The sequence below is a fragment of the Bactrocera neohumeralis genome, unplaced genomic scaffold (genome assembly GCF_024586455.1).
Source record: "Bactrocera neohumeralis isolate Rockhampton unplaced genomic scaffold, APGP_CSIRO_Bneo_wtdbg2-racon-allhic-juicebox.fasta_v2 cluster09, whole genome shotgun sequence".
Classification (NCBI taxonomy): Eukaryota; Metazoa; Arthropoda; class Insecta; order Diptera; family Tephritidae; genus Bactrocera; species Bactrocera neohumeralis.
In genome coordinates, this window is record NW_026089622.1 from 11,127,123 (window position 1) to 11,154,810 (window position 27,688).

A 27,688-nucleotide genomic window follows, 5' to 3' on the forward strand; every position below is an offset into this window, starting at 1 on the left:
ATGCAAATTTATTTAATAAAAGTTAAAATATACTCACATCTTTTAACTTACGTGCTGCTCCGCTTTCGCTATTCTTCGAACTAATGGCCGTTACAAATGGAGACAAAAAATGAAAAATGTCTTCCTTCGAATAATAATTTGGCGAGATTTTGATCTGGTCGTCCCTCTTTTCCAATTGCTAAACGTCAAAACCTCCTGAACTCGATCAACTGTCGAAGTTTAGGTGGTTTTGACGTTTAGCAATTGCTCTCTCACTTCCAGTGAGAGAGGAGTTAAACATCTCTTTATCTCTGATTCTTCGATGAACATTAAGTTACGGAGAAACGTAATTGATTTTTTTTCGAAACTTCTTATGCCCTTCCCTCCGTAAACTGATATTCCCCTCAACTAGCCCTCGTGCGCACTTTGCCAACTTTGCGGGCTAAAAATGTGCCCATCCCTGCCATGAGTGATCCATGTTCATAGTCGTGTTTATGGCATGCCTCTAGTGGGCGTCTCAAATCACTTCAATATTTACGGAAATCATCTGTTAAACCATCTATTAAACACTTTTGCACATATGTACATACATACAATTATATTACTGAGTTATTTTTTGTTATTCAACTGGATTTAGATAAAATTATTAATAGTGGCAATATTTTAGCCACAAGTTCTATAGCTGTTTCGATAGATTCATATTTCATACATATTTTTAGGTTTAAGTTATTTTTGACATTTTTTTTTGAGTACCTAGTTATGATTCGCAACGTAAATGGAATCTTTCTTAGACGTGAGCAAGCTGCACTTCAGGCAGAAGTCTAAGCTAGAGAAACTTTTGTACAAGTTTATGCTTGACGTCAGGGGAAATGCTATGCAAATAGCTTCTCAGGGTGCATCAGAAACATCTGATGAAACAGCTTTTCGGAGTAAGGCAAACGCACAGCGTATAGGTCAGGGGTCTGAAATTCTTAGAGCGTATTTGAAACATGTGGTTTTGAATAGAACGCAACATTGGATTACAGTAGCCACGGGTGAAACTGATAAATCTCGACAGTTCCTAAACTGTGTAAAAAAATACAACGAATGCTTTCATATGGTATCATTATTTTCCACGACGTTCACAGTGCGGGGCCAAGAAAACCACAAAATTGGATCTCTGTTGCCAATACTTAATGAACAGCCACAATTTTTACAAGTGTATTTTATGGTCAACGACGATGCGACGACTAACGGACGAGGTAGCGGTTGTGGTTGAAGCCGCTGATTCCACAGCACCGACGAATGTTACCGATATTTTGATGCCAAGTAAAATTAAATCAAATAAAATTAATTTCCAAAAATTGCAATAACAAAAACACATTTCGTCGGCACTATAACAAGCGGAAACCGTGCCGCCGCAATGTGAGCCGTTTCACAACCAAACTGAGGTTCGCACTGGTTTTAGCTTACGTTATGATTATTTGATGTATAGAAATAAGTTCTAGCTAGTAAGAACTCGTACATATGTAAGTTTTTAGTAAGTAAGCAAAATTTGATTATAAAAACTAAGTAAATTTGTTGAATAAAGAGAGTTCAATTTTTGCCAGCAGCAAAGGTGCGTGTTGATATTATTGGTGGGCAGCATTAACTGACGCCCGAGACTTCAAATTTAAATTGTCTATATCGGTTGAAAAAAGCAGCGTTAGAAAACTCAAAATCGCGCATTGATAAAATTGTTGTTGCCCGCGAGCAGAAAAAAACAGCGTTAGGAAACTGCTGTTATCTAAACAAAGTGTTTAAAGTAACTCTAAACGCACATTGATAAAACTTCTTTTATCCGCGTGTAAGTAACTAAGCAGCTTAACAAAACTGCTGTTATCTAAAAACGTGCTCAAAGAGACTCAAAACTGTGCATTAATAAAAACTATTGTTGCCCCTAAACAAGAAGGAATCAACGTAGAAAAGCTGACATAACACCAAGTGCTCAAAGTGACTCTAATGCGACAATAATAACTGTGTAACTGAGAAAATTATTCTCGCAGCATATTCAACTGTGTAGACAAAAGTGCAAAACCACCAAGACAACAATCAAATCCTGAACTGTGACGTCATCAAGTCCCAAGTAGCGGAGTAAAACACCTCAAAAAGGAACAAGTGGACCGCCCGAAATCAGGATGCAGAAGCTGATACTCCCGATACTGTTGTAAGATTTAAAATTAAGTTATTCACCTTTTTGTAATCAAATTTATGTATTGAGCAATTTAAAATAAATTGTAATAAGAGCAAGATTATAACAATTAGCAATAGAAAAAATTGTAAAAACTGGTGAGCCTCAGTATGGAGCAAGTACAAGAAGCCATCACACACTTGACAGGCGCTATAAGCGCGCAAATCGAGCAAGCTAAGATATTGAACAATAGAATAAATCAAATAACCTTATTCACTTAACAGAGGCAGACCTAGCCGAAATTAGCAGATTGCCTGATAGTTTAAAGAACCTACCGACATTCGAAGGAGACCCGATCCAATTTATCTCCTGGATCCACAATGTAGAATCTATTTTACAGGACTATGAGGTGATAAGGACGAAGCCACTCTATAGAGCCATCTTACGGCACATTAGGCAAAAATTGAAAGGTCCTGCGGATACGGCCTTAATATCATATAATATATTTGATGACGACTGGGGGACAATCAAGAGTTGTTTGTCACTGCACTACGCAGACAAACGCGACCAAAGGATCCTAGAACACGAACTAGGATCCTTATCTCAAAAGCACTTTAGCGTAGAGCAGTTCTATGCTCGAATTAATCACCAATTATCTTTGATAATCAATAAAATAAAGGGACAGGACTATTCCAGAGAAACTAGTAGCGTGCTACTAGAAACTTATAGGAACCGAGCCCTTGTCGTATTTATCAGAGGCCTAAACGGTGAACTATCCAGGATGCTAGTCATCCAACGACCCAAGAACTTACCCGAAGCATACGCTTCCTGTCTTGAAATACAAAACATTAACCTAAGAAACTATTCAATCAACCCAAGGAATATAGGTAGCTTAAGCCAAACGCAAAGAAACCAAATGAACCAAAAACAAGTATTTGTACCAAAGGAATTAAACTCGTTCGAAAAAAATCAAATCTATAATAAAAATATTTAAACTCAAGTGCTACCTCCACCTAGGCCAACCCAACCCAAGCCTGCGGTCCCGATGGAGGTAGACCCTTCAATACATTCACAAAAAATAAATTATATGAACCGACCGGTAAATATACCTTTAGTAAAGCCATCCAACAGTTCTTCAAATATTCCTAGGAAACACCCAAAATTATTTAATATTCAAACAGAGGACCAAGAATTTACTGAAGGTGGAAAGTGCGAAGAAATAAATTTTATGACAGACGCCTCTCTAGTTTACCCCATCTAGAACTCACCTTAAAAAATGGGGGTACCTTAAAGTTCCTTATAGATACAGGAGCTAATAAAAATTTTGTGTGTGAAAAACTTTCAAGGAATTCCAGTAAACTTAGATGTCCTTTTGAAGTCCAATCAGCCGCGGGTCCAGTAAAAATAACCCATAAACTGTGTGGATCATTTTTTAAAAGTATAGGTATAACAAATAAGATTGATTTCTTTATATTACCTAATTTAAAGTCCTTTGATGGCATCATAGGTGATGATACCCTCAAAGAATTGGGAGCGATTATAAACAGAAAAAATGACACGCTAACCCTCGGGGATGTGGTACTGCCACTAAAACAAAAAGTATCAAAACAAATAAATAATATTCAAGAAACGACCCATGAACAGGAGGTTAGGGAAATAATAAATAAGTACTCGGAACTTTTCGGACCAGTCTCTGACAGTGGGACAATCAATACAACCGTGTTAGCAGAAATAAGAACAACAAGTGAAGAGCCGATCTATACAAAATCATACCCTTACCCAACCAACCTCCGGAGTGAGGTAGAAAGACAGATAGCAGAACTTCTGGACAATGGTGTAATAAGGCCTTTAAAGAGCCCATATAACCCACCATTGTGGATTGTACCAAAAAAATCAGGACCGACAGGGGAAAAGAAGTACAGAGTTGTCGTCGATTTTAAACGACTAAATGCAGTAACGACACCTGACTCCTACCCAATACCTGATATAAACAACACTCTTGCTAGCTTAGGCGAGTGAAGTTATTTTACCACACTCGACCTTACATCCGGATTCCACCAAATCAGGATGAAGGAAAAGGACATAGAAAAGACAGCCTTTTCAACAGCCAATGGTAAATACGAATTTACTAGGTTGCCGTTCGGCTTAAAAAATGCCCCTTCCATTTTTCAGAGAATGATCAATGACGTTCTCAAACCTCTTATAGGGAAGTCCTGCTAAAGAAGAACATCTAAACAATATTAAAGATGTATTCGCGCTCTTGTGTAAAGCAAATCTAAAGGTCAATCTAGAAAAATCCAAATTTTTCAAGACGAAAGTGAAATTTTTAGGGCATATCGTTACAGGAGAAGGTATTTTGCCAGATCCTGAAAAGATATCCGCTATTAAAAAGATAATTCACGAAGAACCTCATCCAAGGTACCACAGGCACCGCATTACACGTGAAGCTTACAATAAGGAAAAACTAATTGAAATCTTAAAAAGCGTTCTCAATCCAAATATAATCAATGGTATTAAAATCCACGAAAAATATATTTCATTATTACAGCAGGTATACCAAGAATATTTCTCACAATTTCGTATCAGGATAACACAGAAAGTGGTTACTGATATCCCTGATGAGGAAGTTAAATTTAAAATAATAGAACAGGAACACAAAAGAGCTCATCGAAACGGTAAGGAAAATAAAACCAGATATTGGAAAGATATTACTTCCCGCAGATGACTAAACTTATTAAAAAATATACTAAGTCATGTGAAATTTGTGGATGTAATAAATACGACCGACATCCACAAAAACCCAAGTTACAAGCAACTCCCATACCTTCATACCCAACAGAAATACTGCATATAGACATTATAGAAATATGCGGTGAAAAGTTTATTACGTGCGTTGACAAATTCTCTAAATTTGCGAAATTTTTTACAATCAAGAATAAATCAGTATTGCATATCAGGGATAAGCTGATAAAGCTTCTTCACTATTTTACTGTACCAAAGACATTAGTCATGGATAACGAGGGCAGCTTTATAAGCCCAATAGCATTGAATTATTTAGAAGGATTAGGAATAGAGATCTATTTAGCACCACCCCAAAAGAGTGAGGTTAATGGTGCAATAGAACGTGTGCATTCCACTATTGTTGAAATAACCAGATGCCTCCAAGTGGAATACTCTGAATGCTCTATTAAAGCAATCATCAACATTGCAGTTGACAGATACAATAACACTATACACTCAGTTACGAAAAAAAAGCCAGCCGACATTTTCTTTGGAAGAACGCAGATAATTAATTTCCAAGATCTAACAAACTTTAAAGAAATAGTTAATTCTGACCTCCGAAATGAAATAGCCAGAAACCCAAAAAATATGTTAAGTTATCATAACAAAAAGAGATCAAAAATAAAGAATTACGAACTAGGTGATACTGTATTTAAAAAGAACAAACAGATTAAGGGTAAAACTAAACCTATTTTTATAAAAGAAACTGTCGCTAAAAACAATACCGTAACAATAACTACTAAAAATAATAGAAACATTCATAAATCGCATTTAAGGAACTAACAGGCTTTTATCTTTTAGACTCTTACCGTACTGGACGACTGCGACGGTAGACACTTACGAATATAACAGCCCGCTCGTAACGATCAAACAAGTTCCTACCAGGTCTTACCCGCAATATTTCAGAATAACCTAACAGAAAATGAAATTAAATTAGATCTAAACTATTTACATCAACTTCATTTAAATAATGTAAATAAGCTAGAACGCATAACAGCAAAAAACATTCTTTCAGTTAGCTCAAGCTTCGTAGCAATTCTTGTTGCAATAACACTATCATTAGCTTTGTATATCATACTAAAACCAAAAAATAGGAATTCGTTTTTTATTCCACCAATAGTAGATTATCCACAGATTTCAGTAGCAAATGAAATTTTATCAGCGAGACGCTGATGCTTAAGAAAGGGAGAGTTAGCATATATACAAAATATACAGACAATTTTGTAAGTAAAATCTAATTCAGCAATATTTTGCATTGCTCAAGTAAAATTAAATCAAATAAAATTAAAGTTAGCACATATACAAAATATACAGACAATTTTGTAAGTAAAATCTAATTCAGCAATATTTTGCATTGCTCAAGTAAAATTAAATCAAATAAAATTAGTTTCCAAAAATTGCAATAACAAAAACACATTTCGTCGGCACTATAACAAGCGGAAACCGTGCCGCCGCAATGTGAGCCGTTTCACAACCAAACTGAGGTTCGCACTGGTTTTAGCTTACGTTATGATTATTTGATGTATAGAAATAAGTTCTAGCTAGTAAGGACTCGTACATATGTAAGTTTTTAGTAAGTAAGCAAAATTTGATTATAAAACCTAAGTAAATTTGTTGAATAAAGAGAGTTCAATTTTTGCCAGCAGCAAAGGTGCGTGTTGATATTATTGGTGGGCAGCATTAACTTACATATGTATGAAAAGATAAGGAGCGAGAGCCTGCGCTACATACAAGGAGCTTTTCAAAGTATACAGGACTTTAAAAAAAAACAGAACAAATGTTTTTTCGGCAAAATCAATCATTTTTCCTACAACACTTATGTGACTGTCAATATATGAGTTATATGTAGTATATGTATGTTTATATATGGTTAACGTTTTACATCTTAACCCTTAATAACCCACTGGTACCGCCAGGAACCAACCACTTAAATTCAAAATTCTGTTTAACGAATTTTATTTTAGAATTTGCTTATCATTATAAGACCATTAATTGATTCATGCGCCATATGCTAATTCTATCCCCACTTGTAATAAACGTCAGTTGGCATGTTTGTATTGAGTTGAGTGCATCTACCACATTTTTAGTGAACTTTGTGAAATCGCGTTTTTGCAATAATTTTTTTGTGAATAATTCGTTAAAATCGGAACGGGAAAAAATCTCAAAGTTTAAATAATAGTGTAAATAAGCTAAGATAAGTTTTATAGGTAAGTAAATTTTATTTGTTTGATTTTTTGGTTGGTTCCTTGCGGAACCGTCAGGCACCCGGAGTATGAAATTTTGCAAATATGAAAGTATATACAAAATGGTTATACTATGGCTTTTTTGTAGTTTTTTCAGCAATGTCTCGTATAAATACGTGATTTTCGAACTGAAGAAGAGCTAAGCGAGTTCGTTAATTCTATTGCGTTGTCGGAAAGCGAAGACGGCGGCGATTTTTCTGCTGATGACCGTGATGTAGACCCCGATTTTGACTTTAGTGCTGCTTTGCGTAGTGAAGATTTAGAAGACGAAGTAGCAGATGTTCAGAACATTGCTGACTTAGCTGTTGTTCAGAATGTGGCAGATATTGCAGATGTAGATATCGGCAATCCAGTTATAGAAGACAATAGGGTAGCAAATCAATGTAAAATATCCTTTTCTCTTATACGAAAGCTTTTTGTTTCTAAATAAGATTTTTATTAGGCATGGATGTTGCAGAAGAGCCAGTTGTTGTAGGTGATCACGCCCGATGGCTAGAGTATGCCACAATGTTTGAAGGCGTATGGATTGACAAAGAGTCTGATGTATTCAAAAAACCCGTTGTGGCGAAAAAGAAATCTTCAATTATACGCTAATTGGATAAGATTTCGAGGTGATGAGGCTTTGACACCGGAGATATTGGCATTGCATTCGCCGCTTCAGTTTTTTACATTTCTTATGTCAGACGACATTATTTCAAATATTGTGGAACAGAGCAATTTGTACCCAATACAACAAAACATTGAAAAACCATTGAACACCACGCCTGATGAAATAAAACATTTAATGGGAATCAGTTATTATATGTCGGTGTATAAATATCCCGGAATTCGATCATATTGGGGTAACTATGGTTTCAAGCCAATCATGGATTGCATGCCAAGGAATGGCTACGATAAAATTCGCCAATTCTTGCATTTTAATAATAACGATGAAATGCCACGCTCTAATCGTGACAGGCAGCCTTCCGCGTCATGCCAGCAACTGCCATCAACATCATCGGATGCTGCGCGCAGTTGCAGACGTAATCGGGTCTCTGAGGCAGTTGAAATGTATGGACAAATACCACAACACGATTCGGGATATGATCGTTTGTACAAAATACGCCCAATACTCACGGCACTAAATAGGAACTTCAAAAAGGTTCCAATGCGAGCAAGATTATGTGTTGACGAGCAAATCTGTGCGACGAAAATAAAGCACTATATGAAACAATACATGCCAGATAAGCCACACTCATGGGGTGATAAATTATTCCTACTGTGCGATGATTCCGGATTTTGCTACGGATTTGAAATTTATTCCGGCGATGACGACCACCGTCAAGACAATGAACCAAACTTGTGTGCGTCAGCAAATATTAGTGTCAGATTAGCCCGCTCGGTTCCGCGATTTGTAAATCATGCAATTTTTTTTTGACAATTATTACACTTGATTCCGTTGATGGTATATTTGCGAACACAAGGCATCTATTCACTTGGGACTATTCGCCGTTCACGAATTCCATTGTGCAAATATCTGCAAAACGTCAACGCCTCATGTCTGGTCCGCTACCACCAGGTGACATTCGCCTAGATAACGTTGGGCATTTACCAGAGTATGTGAAGGAGGGAAAGCCGCGATGTAAGAATCCCAATTGCACATCTCGTACAAAAGTACGATGTCGAAAATGTGGAATACATTTGTGTTTTACAACCAGAAAAAACTGCTTTGCTGTATTTTCATTACTAAAGCCAATAATGGTGTAGTATATATTTCTGTGGTGTATCCTGTATATCCTTGTCTTATAATAAAAAAGACAAATCGACATGCAACAGCACACAAAAACATTGACCAACATCGAAATAAAAATGTTTTTTTTTTTAATTCATCCTGTTTATTTTTGAAGTTCGGGTGCCTAGTGGTTCCGCTAGGAACCAACCAGAGTTTTTCTACCTAGCTGAGGTAAATTTCACTTGCAAACAAAGTTATAGAACAAAGCTTGTTCAGAATCGTAAGTTTTATAACATATATTTTTTTGAGCTCAAAAACAAAATCAGGCTATTAAGGGTTAAGGTATTTCCCTTGCTTTGATTCCTGCAAGTTGCAAGTTGCTTCCTTACTTGTTTTATTTGAATTTTGTACAATTAGCTGGTTTGTTATTTTTAAGATTTACAAGTCAAGCTTCAGTTTTATTTAGTTTACAAAAAATTTACTTCATTTTATTTTATACTACGGGATCCATCCACGCGTTGCTGTGGTATAAATTTTACACCATTATTCATACATATAAAAAATTATTCAATACAGTGAAAGTTTTATTTACGAATGAAGGCGAAAACGATTTTATCGGTATAAGAATCCAAGGGATTGTACTTGAGGTTTAATTTTTATGTCCAGTCAATAGAGTTGTCTGCATAACAGATTGTACTTAATAAACATTAACAATGTGCAGCATTGTTAGTGGAGATGTTCGGTCCATTAAATGAACGCTCTATTTCATTTATAAGAGCTTTCACTGTATTTTTATACTCTCGCAACAATGTTGCTAACGAGAGTATTATAGTTTTGTTCACATAACGGTTGTTTGTAAGTCCTAAAACTAAAAGAGTCAGATATAGGGTTATATATACCAAAGTGATCAGGGCGACGAGTATAGTCGAAATCCGGATGTCTGTCTGTCCGTCCGTCCGTCTGTCCGTCCGTCCGTGCAAGCTGTAACTTGAGTAAAAATTGAGATATCATAATGAAACTTGGTACACGTATTCCTTGGCTCCATAAGAAGGTTAAGTTCGAAGATGGGCAAAATCGGCCAACTGCCATGCTCACAAAATGGCGGAAACCGAAAACCTATAAAGTGTCATAACTAAGCCATAAATAAAGATATTAAAGTGAAATTTGGCACAAAGGATCGCATTAGGGAGGGGCATATTTGGACGTAATTGTTTCGGAAAAGTGGGCGTGGCCTCGCCCCCTACTAAGTTTTTTGTACATATCTCGGAAACTACTATAGCTATGTCAACCAAAGTCTACAGAGTCGTTTTCTTCAGGTATTTCCATATACAGTTCAAAAATGGAAGAAATCGGATAATAACCACGCCCACCTCCCATAAAAAGGTTATGTTGAAAATCACTAAAAGTGCGTTAACAAACTAAAAAAAAACGTCAGAAACACTAAATTTTACGGAAGAAATGCCAGAAGGAAGCTGCACCCAGGCTTTTTTTAAAAATTGAAAATGGGCGTGGCGTCGCCCACGTATGGACCAAAAATCATATCTCAGGAACTACTAAACCGATTTCAATGAAATTCGGTATATAATATTTTCTTAACACCCTGATGACATGTACGAAATATGGGTGAAATCGGTTCGCAACCACGCCTTCTTCCAATATAAAGCTATTTTGAATTCCATCTGATGCCTTCTCTGTATAATATATACATTAGGAACCAATGATGATAGCGGAATAAAACTTTACAAAAATACGGTATTTGAAAAATATGTAAATGACGTATTATGAAATCTCGATTATCACTTTACCATGCGAGAGTATAAAATGTTTGGTGACACCCGAACTTAGCCCTTCCTTACTTGTTTATTTTTGAATTGTTTTTACTATCCTATCTTCTTAGTTGGTTCGAACCGGACATAGTGTGCTAAATTTTACTAAAATCGGTTCAGTAGTTTAAGAGTCCGGCGCGGTCAAAAACGTGACATGTACTTTTTATATATAAAGAAGATGAAGATTTTGTGTGAAAGAGTTGTTGCAGGAAGCTACTTGTTTTATAATAAAAATTTTGCCGTTATCATTTGAGATTGATCTTGCCTCAAAAAGTGCTAACTAAATTTTTTAATTATTGGATATTTGATGTAAAAGACTTCTTTATCTGAATCTTAAATTATTTTGAATGTTCGTCTAAAAGGTCGGTTATTGTCAAGAGTTTTAATACGTGCTTAAAGTTTTCTTTTGTCTCGTCATTGTGAAGGATATGAGGATGTAAGATATTTGATTTTGCCAAAGTTTTGCTTTATAAATTATTTTGTTCATTAATAATTAATAATAAGTTTCATTCTATATGTTCAAACAATTTTTTTGTGGCAAATTCCTGCAGTAGTCTTTACTAAATTTTTCAATCGTCGTATTTTCTTAAATGTTTCAGAGTATAATGTAAACTGTCTGTTTATTTTATTTGATAACAATGTGAAGTCGTCATGATCTGGGGTTCCGGCAATCTGTTTCGAAATTGTACCTAGAAGTATTTATTTAAGGCCTCGCTTTACTATATTTCTTTTCAGTGAAAAAAATTACTCTATTAGGGTCTAATTCCGTTTCGAAAGAAACTGCGTGAGAGTATATTGTTGTTTTTCTTCGTGCCATAATGGTGTGTAATAAGTTAAGCTTGTTATGTAGAATATGTCTCCAAGAGTATCGTATATTACAACTTGTTTCTTTCGTACTATACATACTTTATTCGTCATTTGTGTAATCAATGATGTCGGCCAATGTCCATGCCAAAAATTTTATTAAAGTTAATGTTATAATTTTTTTAGCTAGGAACAAATTAAAGGACTTTGTGGACGAATCTGTAACTATTCTTCTTCTTCTTAACAACAGCGCGCCGGTCGTTTCTTTCCTTTTCGCTACGTGGCGCCAAGAGAACCCTGGTCCTTCCAACGGAGTGAAGGTCTTCCTCTTCCTCTGCTTCTCCCGGCGGGTACTGCGTCGAATACTTTCAGATTTGTCTTTAATTCGCTAAACTTTGTTAATGTCGTCATATATCTCATACAGTTCATCGTTCCATCGAATGCTATATTCGCCGTGGCCAACCCGCAAAGGATCATAAATCACTCGCAGAACTTTTCTCTCGAAAACTCGCAATGTCGACTCATCAGTTGTTGTCATCGTCCAAGCCTCTGCACCATATAGCAGGACTGGTATTAGGAGTGACTTATAGAGTTCGGTTTTTGTTCGTCGAGAGAGGACTTTGCTTCTCAATTGCCTACTTAGTCCGAAGTAGCACCTGTTGGCAAGAGCAATCCTGCGTTGGATTTTCCAGGCTGACATTGTTGTTGCTGTTAAAGCTGGTTCCAAAATAGACGAAATTATCTACACCTTCGAAGTTATGATTGTCAGCAGTGACGTTATTTATTTTACATCGGGAAGGCTTTGCAATAGCTCTAAAGTTTTTTCATCAATGTTAGTTTTACCAGCAAATGATTTCAGAAGAATGAGTTCTGAGAATGCGTCGATATAAGTAATAAATTTCTATTTCTGAGCATAAAAATATCTACCTAGATGTAGTTGTCCCTTTTCTTTCTGCGGTATTGGGCTGTGGAATTAATTTCGGGTGACGTTGAATTTATTTTTATTACAAATAATGCAATACCATATTTACCAGTTTTTTGAACTGCTTCTTCATTTCAGGCCAGTTGTAATAATGTGTTAGTTTATAAGCACGTTAAAGATTTCGCGGCACTTACCTTGTATGGAAAAAATTAATATGCGCAACGAAAATGGATAAGCGGTTAGATGCGGGATTTAAGCGAGGCTTGATGCTTGCGTCCGTCCCTTTTGTTCCTTTGTTGGGTATGTTGAAATCGTGATGTTGTAGTATTTGTGTGCGTGTGATGTGGAATGTAATGATGATGTGGTGTGTAGTTAAGATGTGGTGGTGAATGACGATGTGGTGTATGTAATGTGTGTGGTGTGGGAGTGTAATATTGTGAGGGGGTCTGAGACTCATTTAGACATCCCGCTGATGCACTGCTCGACTTCCGGGTTGATGCCTTGTTGCGTGGCTGCGAGGTATAGGTGACCGATTCACATCGCGCATCGCGGTTCGATGAAGCAGCGTGTGATGTGGTCTGTTGCAGATTTGGCATAAACCCCTCGACCCACACTTTTGATGCCTATGCGTCTGCGATAGGCAGTTTAGACAGTGCGCATGTGCCTGGGCCACTTGCTGTCGTTGTAACGGTCGCATTCCTCTAAATATCCCCCGTGATGAACGATTGCCTGTTGCCGGTGCTGTTGCAACTGCAGCTCGGTAGGCCCGGTTGGGGTAGGCCCGGTGCGTTGCACGCTGGTAGCCGACCGAACGATTGGCGTGGCTAACACTGGCGTATCTAGGTCCATGGTAACCTACTATGTATAAAGGAGATTGTTAATTATAAATCTGTCATGGTTAGATATGAGCAATCGTGCCACGATATGTGGCATGAATGGGCCATCGTATTGATCGACCATTGTGATTAGTTTTTTTTGTTAATTGCTTACGGAATATTATTTTTAACGGTTGGTATTAGCGTGTTTCTTGTTTTTTAACGTTTTATTTAATTAGTTAATTGTATCGCGGGAACATCGGCTTGTTGTTTGCGGTTTGCGGATTCGCGATCATCGGAGGTTGGCAGAAAGCACAGCTTCACGAGCGGTCAGGTCAGCGTTCCGTTTTGCGTACGGATATCAACGATTCGTATGTGACCGTCGGAATAGTAATGCAGCTTTGCTATGCGGCCGCGCCGCCATTCTGTAGGTGGGAGACAATCATCGTTAATAAGTACACAATCTTCAGGATTTGGCGCATTTTCTGATGTTTTCCACAGATACCTCATGTGGAGGTCCTTTAACTAGTCTTCTTTCCATCTGCGGCTGAAATTATGATGGAGAATTTTAATTCTCTCCCATCGATTTAATAAGGATAGCGACTCCACGCCTGGCTCAGGTGTGGCCAGAATGGGTGCTGCTTTAAGAAAGTGCCTTGAGTTAGGGCTGTGAGATCTGAGGGATCTTGCGAGAGTGTTGTGAGTGGCCGTGTATTGAGAACGGCTTCAATGCGAATTAATAGTGTTGTAAACTCTTCGTAATTAAATTAGTAGTTTCCAGCTACCTTTTTTAAATAGGATTTGAAGCTTTTTATCGCTGATTCCCATAGAGCTCTTGGAGGGATGAATTGCCAATTAATGCCATGGGGAGCGTACTTTTGTACAATCTCAGGGGAGACTTGTTTAATAAAGTCCACAAACTGTTTTTCTGTGGCTTTTTGAGTCCCAATAAAAGTTTTTCCATTGTCGCTCATAAGTTTGGACGGAAAACCGACGAAGCGAGCAAATGCCGCCAGGAAAGCCTCTTTTGTCAGATTAGTACATAGTTCGAGGTGCACTGCTTTTGCCGTAAAACATACAAAGCCAGCCACGTAGCCTTTCATTAGTGTGGGAGACCTTAGCATGGACGCCTTTATCTGAAAAGGCCCAGCAAAATTTACACCTGCAATAGTGAATGGCAGAGCGAAGTTGCAGCGTTCCGGTGGAAGTGCTGCCATAATCTGCATCCTCATCTTCTGTTTATGCATAGTGCAGATATTGCACATGAAAATGCACTTTTTTATTTGAGGCTTAAGTCGGGGAATATAGAACTCCTGGCGGGTTATATGTTGCATTAGGCGATGTTCCGCGTACAACATTAGTATGTGTATATACTTGAGTAGCAGTGTTGCAAGTCGAGTCTTCTCTGGTATTATTAGCGGATGGCGTTCGTTATATGTCAGGCTAGAGTTGGCAAGCCAACCATTAGCACGAAGCAGACCTTTTGTATCCAGAAATGGATTTAGTACTAAGAGTGAGCTCCTTTTTGTCAATCGGCTTCGATTCTCTTAGTAGTGACATATCGCAGCTGAAGTGGCGCGACGAGTATAAGTGATAAGAGCGACCTTTGCCTTTTCTAGGTTTAGGTGCGTCAATACATCGCCTTGGGAGAACAGCGGGGGTTCTCCCTTCACTCTAATTATGAGTCGCTTGATGAAATTTATCATGGAAGCGTTTACCCTGAGAGCTCGGGGGTATGATGAAAATCGCTCAAGGATGTCAGTATCATCCAATGTCGTGTGAAAGGAGTCGATTTTTCGACTTTCTGTTAACCATAGCGGACTATTCCACCAGTAAGGGTTTCAAGCTCTCGACCAATCTCCTTGAAACCATTGCGCGCCTGCTTAAAAACTTTAAACAATTCAATTTCAGTTAGTCTGCATTTCAAGCAAGACCAGCGCAAGCCCTTACTGTCAAGAATGGAATCCAAAATCTTACCTGTCAGTCCAGCACATTTAAGATGGGCAAGCCCATCACAAAGCCAACAAGAAACATAGCGTTCCTACTCGCCTTTCACAGAGCAGTTCGGAAAAATACAAGTCATAGTGAACAAAAACAGTATTAAACAAAAATATAAAAAATGTTAAATAATAAAAGTAAAAAGCGCGATGACAAAAATATTTATAACAAATGAATGCAATAAAATAGTTAGTTATCAAAGATAAAAACCAATGTAGCGAGCAGTTTGAGATGCACTGTAACACACGAAAAGTAAGAAACTCGCGATCAGCTGTGGACAAAGATGGAAATGAATAAAAACAAGAAAGAAATTTAAGTAAGCAATATAAATTAACACTAACAATTGCACTATTTAAAATGTAGCAACAAAAACAAATTGAAAATGACTCGGCACAATAAATTAAAATTAGCCAGAACAGAATAAAAGTAAAATCAATTGCTTCACTAGCACAATATAACACTGATACTTATCTTAAAAGATCACTTAATACAGAAATTTTCACAATAAAGTTTTAAATATAAATTAAATAAATTCGCCAGAGCACCAAATTCACAGCTGAGCACGAGAAGGGTTGCCAGATATATCTAGGTCAAGGATTTGAGACGTTCGATTGGAAATATACGTCTCTCATGCATGTGGAGGTTTTTCTAGCCAGGCTAATACAATTTCGGAATCAGACCAGAGATACAATTTATATTTTGCCATATTTAGATGCGTTTGCACCATGGATACTAGTTTAGCTACTAGTAGGTGACTGGTGGTCGCTGTGTCGGATTGTGTGTTCACATAAATGGTGGCACAATATGCCTTTTCAGTGGCATGACAGAAGCCATGTAGTTCTACTTTGTGCTCTGGGGCATAATTTATCAATCATGGGATTTGTATCTGTGAGATATCATTCAGATTACCCGCGAACTGGGACCACTTTTCTAAACGAAGTGGTTTCACTTGTTCATCCCAGTCAGTTCCTTCTAGCCACAATTCTTGTATTAGAATTTTTGCTTGTATCATTATTGGCGAAAGCCATCCTGCGGTGTCGAAAAGTTTTGCCATCGAGGATAAAATTTGCCTCTTTGTTATAACTGATAGTGCGGATATTGACTCATTAGTGTATGAAAACTGGTCAGATATCGCATTCCATTGTATCCCCAAAGTTTTGGTTGTGCTTTCCTTTTCGAATTTAAGGAAATTAGTGTCTAATAGATTTTCTTCAGGTATGTCCTTTAAAATATTAGGGTGGTTCGCCGTTATCTTTTTCAACGGAAACCCTGCTGTATTGGGTGCTTGTGTCACTTGTGCTAGTGACTCGTATGCCTGGGGAAGACTGTGGCTTCAAGACAGAATGTCGTCCACATACGTTTGTGTTTTCAACACTTGTGTTGCCAGAGGAAATTCTGACTTTGTGTCTTCTGCCAATTCGTGGAGTGTACGAATGGCTAGGTATGGGGAACAGTTTACGCCAAAGGTTACTGTTTTTAATTTAAAGTCGCGTAGTGGACTACTGGGAGATTTTCGGAAAATAATTCGCTGAAAATCTTGATCCTCTTTATGTACGACTATTTGTCGAAACATTTTTTCAACATCCCTATTGAAAACGTATTTGTATATACGCCAGTTTAGTATGAGGAGCATTAAATCTGAGTGAAGCGTGGGTCTCATAAATAAAATGTCATTTAGCTGACTTCCTCCATGTGGTCTAAATTTAGGTATTCTTCTAAAACCCTATCGTATTCTGGTTTTACCTCGCCTTTTTTAAGTAGGTTTTTTTCCATACTTAAAAACTGTTGGATAGCAGAGGTGCGGGAATGACCTAAGGCAAGTTTGTGGGGGAATTCTGGCTTTGGTGGTAGTCGTACGACGTACCGGCCATTATCTAATCGAGAAGTTGTGGATTTGTAAAAATCCTCACAATATCGATCTTCTGGGGTTGTGATTGATATGAGGGGGAGTTCTTCTAACTCCCAAAATTTCTTCAGTTGTGTATTGAGGTACTCGTTTGAGATTTCCTCAACTTGAGTTGTCATTGTTGTGACTGGTTCCGCAACTAGTTCACTTAGGACCCATCCGAAAATGGTATTTTGCGGCAGAAGTGTATTTGTGATTTTCTCAACACCTTCTAGTATAATTTGCGATAAGATCGCTGGCTAATAGAAGGTCTATTTGAGCGGGAGTGTTGCAGTTGGGATCTGCTAACTTTAGGGTGTAACCTTTTGCCAATGTTTGCTATCTATATGATGGCTTGGAAGCATGTTGGTAAGTTGCGGTAAGACAATAGCTTTTGCTTGAACGCGCTTATCCGCTTGAGGGAGAATTAGGGTAATGGGACAGATTTTATTTGAGTTTTGTACTACTCTTCCGCCCATTCCCGTAATTTCAAAATTAGCTAGTTTTGTTGGCAGTTGTAGCCTACTTTGTGCCCTAGACGCTATAAATGATCGTTGAGATCTTTGGTCTATTAAGGCCCTAAGTTTAAACAGTTCTCCTCGGTGCTCGATGGAGACCACTGCTGTGGGTAATAATACACTGCTTTGGTTTTCGCTGTGTAGCGTGTGAGTTTTTAAAGCCTTTGAGCAGCATGGTGCTTCTTGGCAATTTTCGGAATTTTGTAAGTCGGGATTTGCTGTTGCAACTAATCCCGCAGCTCTTTTACCATCAGCGTCATTTTGAGCGAAGCTGGAAAAATTTGTAATGTGAAGCATTGAGTTATGTCGTTTATGGCAATAAACGCAATTAAATTTGCTTTCGCAATCTTTAAGCCCATGAGCATCTGACAAACAGTTGGAACAAAGTTTTTTCGTTCTTACGAAATTGTTTCTTTCTTTATAATTTAGTTTTTTAAATTTCTAGCAAGATTTCAGCCTGTGCCCTCCTTTACAAGGTTCGCATGACGTATTTTTGTTTTGTTCGGATGTGAATGCTTGTGTTTTGAAAAAACTACGATTTAAGTTGTTGTTGTTACTCGCTTGGGGTCTAATGAAGCTTCGATTGAGGTCATGTTGAACGTGTTTAGTTCTGACCAGTTTTTAATCTACCCTTTCTGCAATTTCATATTGGGTAGTAGTAAATTCTTTCATTTGCTGTCACGTTGGGCAATTTCTTCGCGATGAGAGCGATTGCTCCCACAAAAGTAACTATTTTTCTGGTAATGCGGATGTGCATATATTTACCAGAACGGGGTCCCAATTGTCTGTGGGAATATTCTGTGTCGCTAGAACCGACAAGCAATTTGAAACAGTGGATTGAAGTTTTATAAATTCTTCACTTGTTTCTTTCTGAATTTTTAGTTAATTCATTAATATTGTGACTGGTTTGTCGACTAATATTCTTTCGTTCTCGTAAAAAGCTTTCAGAGCTTGACAAGTAAAGTTGAAATTTTCGTCATTAAGAGCGAACTGTTTGATTATTACGCCTGCTTGCTTAGTATCGGAGGTGATACAATTTTTGCGCTTGTGATAATTTTGGATGGTTTATGTACACGGCTGTAAACATGTCCCGGAAGGACGGTCATTGTTCATAACCACCATGAAAAATCTCAGTATCACATGCGGGCACCTTGAGGTGGACTCCTGAACTCGCCTCTTGGCTTTGAACTTGTGGCAGCTCTACTCTCGGTTGTGGAGCAGGTGCAATTGCTTTAATTAAATTCAATTGATAGGAGATCATAGCTTTCGTCTCTTCGTACTAGTCTAAGCAGTTTTCATATTTGGAGTATGCTGAAGATTTGAAATTTTCAGGTTGATCTGATTCGTCAGACTCTACGATTGCGTCATACGCAGCTTGGAGATGTGTCCAGAAATTGCTCAAACTTTCTTTTTTGATTTCTAATACCGATTCAGAATTGTCTTGAATCGGTGAAGATGAAAATCGAGTGCAGTATCGAATTAGACTGTCACTCTCAGAAATAAATTTGGTGTATGAGATATCTTTCATCCTTTTTTGTTTTGTAGCACCTTGCTTTGAGCGTGCGGCATCTGCAGGTGTACACGGAATTTTTTCGTCTGTAATCATTTTCGGAACTTTTAGTGACTGTATTGCTTTAGATTCTTTTGAATCTGAGCTCATTTAGAAAATGTTTTGAAATAATTTAAAATGTCTAAAATGTCTAAAAGTCTGTGTAAGCTAGACTGGTAGATTTACAGAAATTGCTTTGTATATAATATAGAGAATAGAAAACTCTTTTGTATGCAAGAGTTTCAAAGAGAATCAATAAAACCAATGGCTTTTGATAACCGAGCTTTCAAAATATTTTCGTATATATGTACAAGTATATGTACTTATGTGTTTGGACGCGACCTCTTTTGCGTAAATAAGAGTTTTGAACGAAATTAATATAACAATAACGCGTTCAATTGTAAGTGAAGCCGAAAACCGAAAACTCCTGTAGGTTAATAACAGTTTTTCAAGCGAACTACGTAAATTACGCGTGTTCAGTATTTAGTTCAATTTGGTTTTATCTAGTAAGTAATAACCGCAGAAAATTTATTTTTTCTATATGCATATATAGGTAAGTAGGTAGGAGTGCAGCCCTGTCGGGCTCAATTAGCACTTGATGTGCCATTTTGATACACTATTCGTAGAACCTCCTGTATCTGCTATTACGTTTCACCTTCTCTCTCAAACCATTTTGAGGTTTCGATGAAACTACTTATGTCCGATATGCTTTTGGTGGAAATCCATTCAAGGTTTGGTGCTTGGTGGATTCCGAGTGTTTTGTGTCGAATCTGTGCTAGAGCTGGGAACTCACAGAGAAAGTGGAAGATTGTTTCCTTATTCCCTGCTACTCCGCAGCCACGGCAGATGTCGTTGTAGGGCATACCCATTTTGGACGCATGTTCCCCAAATGGTCAGTGCCCTGTTGTTGACCTATTTCTTTACCTATTTAATAAGTCGTTGGTTCTTTTCCCGTCATATGTTGGCCATAATTGTTTAGTTATGACGCATTTTGTAATGTTTTTCCACCTGTTGTTTGCAATTTGTTGAAATTGTCTATTGATCTCTCCTTTGATCGATTCTAGCGGGCTTGGTATTAACTCCGCCTCGGATTCATTGAGGAAAGCTCCTGTCTTTACCAGGCCGCCTGGCTATCCGTAAATATAGTTGCTTTATTTATATTCCCGTGGTTTTCTAATAGAACTTCGCAGGCTTTTTCCACGCCTAGTACTTCTGCTTGGAAGATGCTAGCCGAGTTCGGTAGACGTATAGAGAGAGATATGCCTAGATCAGCGGAGAATACCCCCGTGCCTACTCCGCAGTCCATTTTGGACCCGTCGAGGTGGTATCTTCCTTTAATATTGAACCTCTTCACCATTCTCGTCTAGGTGGTATCCTCACCTGGAAGTGTCTATTGAAATCCAGCTTTGGGAGAATATAGTCTGATTTAATTTAATGGTGAGCTTGTTTAGGATTACACTATGTCCGTAGTTCTGCTGATTCCAACCTCCCAATTATTTTATTCTTATCCGCAATAGCTGCTGTTTTGTGAATAGAAATGTCCATTGGTAGTTGATGCAGGATCACATTGAGCGCATCAGTCGGACATGACCTGATTGCACCCGTAACACCCGCACATGCTGCTCTTTTCACTCCATTTAACTTTCTAATGTTGTATTGTTTGTTTAGCGCTGGCCACCATACCAGAGCTCCATATGTAAGTATAGGTCTTATGACAGCCGTATACATCCACATGATTATACTTGGTTTGAGGCCCCAATTCTTGTTGACGATTTTCTTACAAGTATAGTAGGCCATGTATGCTTTGTTTATTCTTTTTTCTATATTTATTATCCAGGACAGTTTGGTGTCAATCTCCACCCCAAGTATTTAGCTGTGGGGGATAGAGTGAGGGTTGTACCGTTTAGTACCGGAAGTTAAAACTGAGGTATTTTGGTTCTGCTTGTGAATAGGATCAGTTCTGTTTTGTTCGGGTTAACTCCTAGACCATTGTTTTTAGCCCATAGGTTTAACCTACGAAGTGCTCTTTCCATAATCTCCCTGACTGTTGAAGGAAACATACCTGATACCAACAACACTATATCGTTTACCTCTTTTGCCGAGGAGGTCCAATCACTTCCCTCCGCCCTAATGTAGGCAGTATTAATGTGATGTTTGGATAGCATTTTACTCAGCCTAGCGGCTTCTCTGCAACTTTCTATCGATGGGCAGAAAGATCGCCATGAGTCGTTCTTAGCTTTCCTGACTGCTTTTTTGTATTCTTTTATAATATCTTTATATCACTGCCAGATTTTTGTTCTAAAACTCTCATTGAAAGCTTTCCTTAGTTGTGTTCTCAAATTCTTGAGTTCACTGTTCCACCAAGGGGGAGACTTTCTCTTTTTCAAAACTGTTAGCGGAGTAGATTTATTGAAAGTTGTGGTTAAGATTTTTTCCAACTTCTCTACTTCTGAATCTAGTTCTTGAGGATTTCTGATACTCTTATTGCCTCCCTTTTCAAGGTATTTTGTTGCTATACTGGTAAATTTTCCCCATGCCGTTCTTCTACGGTTCCGGTATGTGAGAGAAGCACTGTATTTCTCGTGGATGCTGAAGAGTATCCAGGAGTGATCATGGCTCATCGGATACCCTCCAGTTATCCACAACGAGACTGTCTGTGTCTGTTGATAGCGTGATGTCAAGTACTTCCTCCCACCCCGGAAACCTATCAGATCTTGGGAAAATAAAAGTTGGCTTATCGCCTTTGTTGCATATACTTAAATTACTATTCAGAATATACTGCAAGAGTGACTCACTTCTGGTGTTTATGCTGGAGCTTCCCCATACGGTGTGCCTTGCGTTCGCATCACACACTATTAGGACATCATCCTTCCTGTTCTCCTCTACTAGTCTGGTGAGCGGGGCCGGTGGTATGTCTTCGTCATGGGCCAAGTAGGCCGAGACCTAGACGAAGGGCTTTTCCTTCTGTTCCACCTTTACCACTGTGATATCTGCTGTGCTGTAATTAGGACAAAGAAATGCATTTATACTTTTAGTGATAAGAATGCATGCCCTAGGTTTACCTCGTTCCGTGTGTAAAACGGGTTATAGTTGCTGCTGTTTAGCCCTTTAATGGTATCTTCATTGACCCAGGGCTCCTGTACTAGGCTGATGTCGATGCCCCCCTCGTTCACGAGGGTTGTCAGATTCGCTTTAGCAATCTTCGAGTGCTGCAGGTTTATCTGTACGCATCTTATGTTATTGGGCATCTCGGATTTCTTCGATGCCCACATTCCTTGGCAACTGCCTGGCGTCGTCGACCTTTTTCCGTGTCGTCTTCGTCAGCCGCTTTGTCACCTTGGAAGATTTTTAGTCTGGCCTTGCGGATTCCGAAGCTGATTTTGTAGTCAGTATTCTTCAGTGCCTCAATGGACTCATCACAAATGGCCACTAGTATTGGCTTGCTTGCTTTATTCGGTTTTTCCTCCTTGATGAGCTGCCACTCATCTATACTAGGTATAGATTTGTTCTGCAGCTTAATGCACCTCAGGAGTTTTTCGCCTGGCTCCTCTAGAGGGGGTAGCCAAATGCGAGTACGAGGTCTTTTCGGAATGTCCCTGGCGGGTATAAGCCTCAATTGGAGGCCTACAAAGGCGTTGGTAATTTTAGCAACACTACCCGTCAGGAAATCTAGCGAGGCATGGTCCGCGCACTTGATGACCCTGTAGCCCCTGACGTCGATCTCCACCCATCTCTCCTGTATGGTGCTCGGAGAGGAGGAATTTCCATCTATGATTGCCACCTGCAGGCTATCCCTGGCTACATCGCTGAAATGCCTTGCCGTTGTTGTGCTGCTGTGTTCACCTTCATTTCGCCTCGGTTTTTTGGGCTGAGTTCCAGGTACTTCTGTGATGGAGCGATTTCTTTTCTGAGAAGAGCTCTCTCGTTTGCTCTCTTCTTGAGGTTGTGATTGCTTCCTTTTCAGGTAGCTTTCATATTCCTCTACGATAGATTTGAGGCGCTTTGTTTCAGCCTCATCAACTGGGGTACCGGCTGCCTGGTCTTTGGCTATATTCCCTAGTATGAAGACCGCCCTCTGGTACCGGTTTTTCCTCAGCTGATTCTGGGATTTCTTGCGCTTCTTTTTGCTCTCTGCTTTAGCCGCCAGTGTACTTTGGTTGATGCTCATGGCAGCCTTGGAGGTGGACCCTTCCTCCCTTATATCTGAGGTACTGCTACACTGCTGTATCTACCGGTATACTTTGGTTGGTATGTCCGGTAGTACTCTTACTCGTCTCCTGGCTGGAGGCAAGTAGTTCGTCTTCTTCGGATTCCGTAATAGGATTCTATAGTTCATGTACTTAGTCGTCGCTGTTGTCGTCAATTTGGTTGATGTAGTTGTTGTTGCATATATGAATATGTATATATATATATATATTTTTTTTTTTTTGTATGTATATATGTATATATATAACATTTATTTATTATTATTTTTATACTCTCGCAACAAAATTGTTAAGGAGAGTATTATAGTTTTGTTCACATAACGGTTGTTTGTAAGTCCTAAAACTAAAAGAGTCAGATATAAGGTTATATATACCAAAGTGATCAGGGTGACGAGTAGAGTTGAAATCCGGATGTCTGTCCGTCCGTCCGTCCGTCCGTGCAAGCTGTAACTTGAGTAAAAATTGAGATATCATGATGAAACTTGGTGCACGTATTTCTTGGCTCCATAAGAAGGTTAAGTTCGAATATAGGCAAAATCGGCCAACTGCCACGCCCACAAAATGGCGAAAACCGAAAACCTATAACCTATAACTAAGCCATAAATAAAGATATTAAAGTGAAATTTGGCACAAACGATCGCATTAGGGAGGGGCATATTTGGACGTAATTTTTTTGGAAAAGTGGGCGTGGCCCCGGCCCCTACTAAGTTTTTTGTACATATCTCGGAAACTACTATAGCTATGTCAACCAAACTCTTCAGAGTCGTTTCCTTCAGGCTTTTCCATATACAGTTCAAAAATGGAAGAAATCGGATAATAACCACTAACACCTCCCATACAAAGGTTATGTTGAAAATCACTAAAAGTGCGTTAACCGACTAAAAAAAAACATCAGAAACACTAAATTTTACGGAAGAAATGGCAGAAGGAAGCTGCATCCAGGCTTTTTTAAAAATTGAAAATGGGCGTGGCGTCGCCCACTTATGGACCAAAAACCATATCTCAGGAACTACTTCACCGATTTCAATGAAATTCGGTATATAATATTTTCTTAACACCCTGATGACATGTACGAACCAATGATGATAGCGGAATAAAATTTCACACAAATACGGTATTTGAAAAATATGTAAATGACGGATAATGAAATCTCGATTATCACTTTATCATGCTATCATACTTTTGTAATTATATATTAGGCTCCTTGCCTCGATCAAAAACACAAATTCCTCCGCGTCAATGTTCATTTTAACAACTTATATGCAGAATAAAAGCACAAAGAAAATGCGCAATTTTGACTAAGAAAACCTTCGGTTCAGCTATATGCAACGAAATATGTTTTTCTGTCGGGTCTGTTCCATTCGGTGTGGGTTGCGCCGTAGCTTAGCATGTACATTCATATGTATGTATCAACAACAAAGACGGTTTTGTCGCATTTGGTGTGCGTTGGCTGTATGAAAATACATGACAAGTTCGACAACAGCTCTTCAAACAAGTCAAAGCACGTTCGTCTTGTTCGGTGTGGGTTGTCACATATGAAGCTATGGGCAGTTGCGTATGAGACAAGAAAAATTGTTTTGCCTAACCCTTAGAGATCAGTGCACTTTGTACATACATATGTATAGATGTATGTATGTATTATGCTTTATATGCAATCCTGCTTGTTTTTGACTGTCAAATAACAAGGGGTATTGCGAGATGGATGCCAAAGTGGACTTTGAAGCGATATTTATGTAGTGTGGTGAATTTTATATTAACCCGCGTAATTTTTGTTGGTTTTCCGCAATATGTTCACCGTGAGAGAAGATATAAATTATTGCCGGTTACATTAAAACGACAAAAAAAATTATTTTTTTGGTCAAAATGACCTTTATTAACAAACGTTCTGCTAAGACTAATTACAAATTTTCTTTATCCCTTATTTATAACTTAAAAATTACTTATGCTAGCACTATTAACTTATTTACTTGTGTCGCGTTGTTCCGCGAATGCCGGATGTTGATTTGCAATTGTTGCAATGCTTGCATTATTGTTGGTCAACCTGGCTGTAGTTTGACTGCGCGTGCCGGATGTTATTTGGTTAATTGCTTATCCAGCATTATTCTGCTTATGGCAGTTAACTTTAGTGTTGCTAACTCCTCCGCCGTCAAAAACGAACGTCCTCGTTTGTTCAAACTATTAGGGTTATTGGCACTTGTGACGTGGGAGTTTCCGATGTGTCTTCTTTGTTATTGGCCACATTCACGTTTACATTGTAGCTCGATGGTTCTATTAGTTTTGTCTTGCAATTCTTCCTTATGATTGGTGCAGTGCCTATTGTTGCTAGACTGATCAGGCAAATAACTACTAATGAAAAATTTGTTATTAGAGCTGCTGTGTGGGTTGTCTGCAGTGTTTGTAAATGATTGGTGTTATTTATGTGGAGTTCCTTCATCATCTCAAGGCTTAGAATTTCTTCCTCTTTGTTCGAAGGGATATTTGACTGTAGGATTGCGGGTAATGGTTTGCTAGTTAGTATTTCATTAAAGGAGTGTTTTTGGTTGTCGATTAAAACTGTGGAATTGCGATATTGAACGGCGTATGATCCCACAAGATTTATTTTCTGATTATCAATTTGAATTGTGCCATTATACTGGTTTAATAAAATGATGCCAGGGAAGATGTTTTCTATCGATGGTATGTGCTGGTTATTTATTTGAGTGCATTCTGCTGGTTCGCTTCTGAGTAGTTGCGGGACACAAGTAGTGTTACTAATATCTATCATATTCTTATAGTTACAAATTCTTATATGATTATTTTCATTACATTTTTTTTTTATTCCAAATACCTTATGTTTACTACATGTTACGATATCCTCATAGGGAATTTTATTAATATATTTATTTTTCTTTATGGGTTTGATTACAATTGAATCGCAAATTTCTTCGTTTATTAATGGTATTCCTATCATATAAAATAACATTGTTTCATTTGAGGCTACTTTTATATTCGCAAATTCTAGCGATTCTTCTACATTATTTAATGTGAAGTTATTTTTATAAAAATGGATTTTGCTAATGCTAGTTCTTCATTTGATAAAATATACGAATTGACGATTCCGGCTTTGGCCTAATGAATCGCATAATCAATATTAATAATTTCTTCTTTTACAATCTTTAATTTATATTTTAACTCTATGGCAAAATTGCGTTGTACATCTTCATTAGATTGTACCGTTTTTAAAATCTTATTTGATACTCTCGTAATATTATTTATCCTATCAAAAATTATTTTATTTATTACTACTTGATTATTATTATTGTTTATTATATTATTTATTTGATTATCTAAAATTACTAAGTCTTCATAATCGGGATTTCCCGCGATCCATTTTCAGACTTCTCCTATTGTATCTATGGATTTTTTAAATCTTTTGGGTCGTAGTCTATTTAGGTAAGTTTGGGTAAGGGTTAATTCATTTATCAAGATGGGTAAAAAGGGATTTTCTGGTGTTATCTTGGTTTTAATAGTGTTGTCCATTTCGTCGAGTGTCATTTGAAATGCGTCTAGGTCTACTTTATGTATTATTCGGTAGGTTCCTGTTTGTATTCTTGTCAATCCTGTATCAAATGTTGCTAATTGTGAATTTGTGTAGTCTATTATTTTAAAATCTGCGTACACTAGGTGCACAAAAAACCTGCAAAGTAAAAGAAAAAAAATTTACTATTGTCTGATGTTGCTTTTATGTACCGTCCGTCCTTTTTCAGTGATTACTACACTGGATTTGTCTTCCTTAACGGTTTCCTTTCTATATTTTGCTGTAAGTTTTGACCCTATTCGTTTGTTTATTCTGACATAAATTACATCTCCAGGAGTATATATTTTCATAGGTTTCGGTGTTTTATTATGGTTTTCTAAATCTTTTGCTTGTCTTCTCCGAAGGGTTTCTATATTTTCCTGTCGTGCATTTTCATACTGCTCTGGGTCTACTGTAACACGTCTGCCAAAAAATGTCTCTATAGGCCGTTTCCCTGTTGCGGAATGTATGGTGTAGTTATATTCGTATGTACTTCGGTCTAAGAGTTCTTGGAATGAGCGGTATGTGCGTTCCGTTTGAAGGCAGCGCATAATTTCAGACAGGGTAGAGTGAAATCTTTCTACTTGTCCGTTAACTGTGCTTGTGTATGGGGGAGTTTTAAAAATTTTAATACCGAGTTGGTCTTCGACCATAAATTGTATGGAGGCTGAATTTAAAGATTTCTCGTTGTCGATAACTATTGTTTTGGGTATACCGAAAGCGAAAAGTATTTGTCGTAAAGGTTCT

General features: G+C 38.0%; 1 protein-coding gene and 2 long non-coding RNA genes across 7 annotated transcripts in view; all 3 read right to left on the reverse strand.

The window, feature by feature from the left end:
* The window catches only part of LOC126764515 (uncharacterized), a 36,686-nt gene extending 33,094 nt beyond the window's left edge, over nt 1-3,592 (reverse strand). For all 5 annotated transcript variants that reach the window (XR_007668028.1, XR_007668025.1, XR_007668024.1 and 2 more), the window contains exon 1: nt 38-3,592. This is a non-coding gene — a long non-coding RNA (uncharacterized LOC126764515). The remainder of the gene's footprint in view (nt 1-37) is intronic.
* Nucleotides 3,593-10,467: 6,875 nt separating this feature from the next.
* On the reverse strand, nt 10,468-15,547 carry LOC126764524 (uncharacterized). Its single transcript, XR_007668042.1, has 4 exons — nt 12,610-15,547; nt 12,525-12,542; nt 12,421-12,458; nt 10,468-12,363 (listed from the first exon to the last, which is right to left on the reverse strand). It is a non-coding gene; the product is annotated as an uncharacterized LOC126764524 (long non-coding RNA).
* Nucleotides 15,548-21,710: 6,163 nt separating this feature from the next.
* LOC126764490 (uncharacterized) lies at nt 21,711-23,524 on the reverse strand. The gene is made up of 2 exons (XM_050482198.1): nt 22,243-23,524; nt 21,711-22,178 (listed from the first exon to the last, which is right to left on the reverse strand). The coding sequence occupies exon 1, from the start codon at nt 23,346-23,348 to the stop codon at nt 22,413-22,415; it is 936 nt and encodes a 311-aa protein (XP_050338155.1). The 5' UTR covers nt 23,349-23,524; the 3' UTR covers nt 21,711-22,178; nt 22,243-22,412.
* Nucleotides 23,525-27,688: the final 4,164 nt, after the last annotated feature.

Coding starts and splice junctions, on each gene's coding strand:
- LOC126764490 (XM_050482198.1), bottom strand. CDS start 23,348: ATGAGCATCAACCAAAGTACACTGGCGGCTAAAGCAGAGAGCAAAAAG.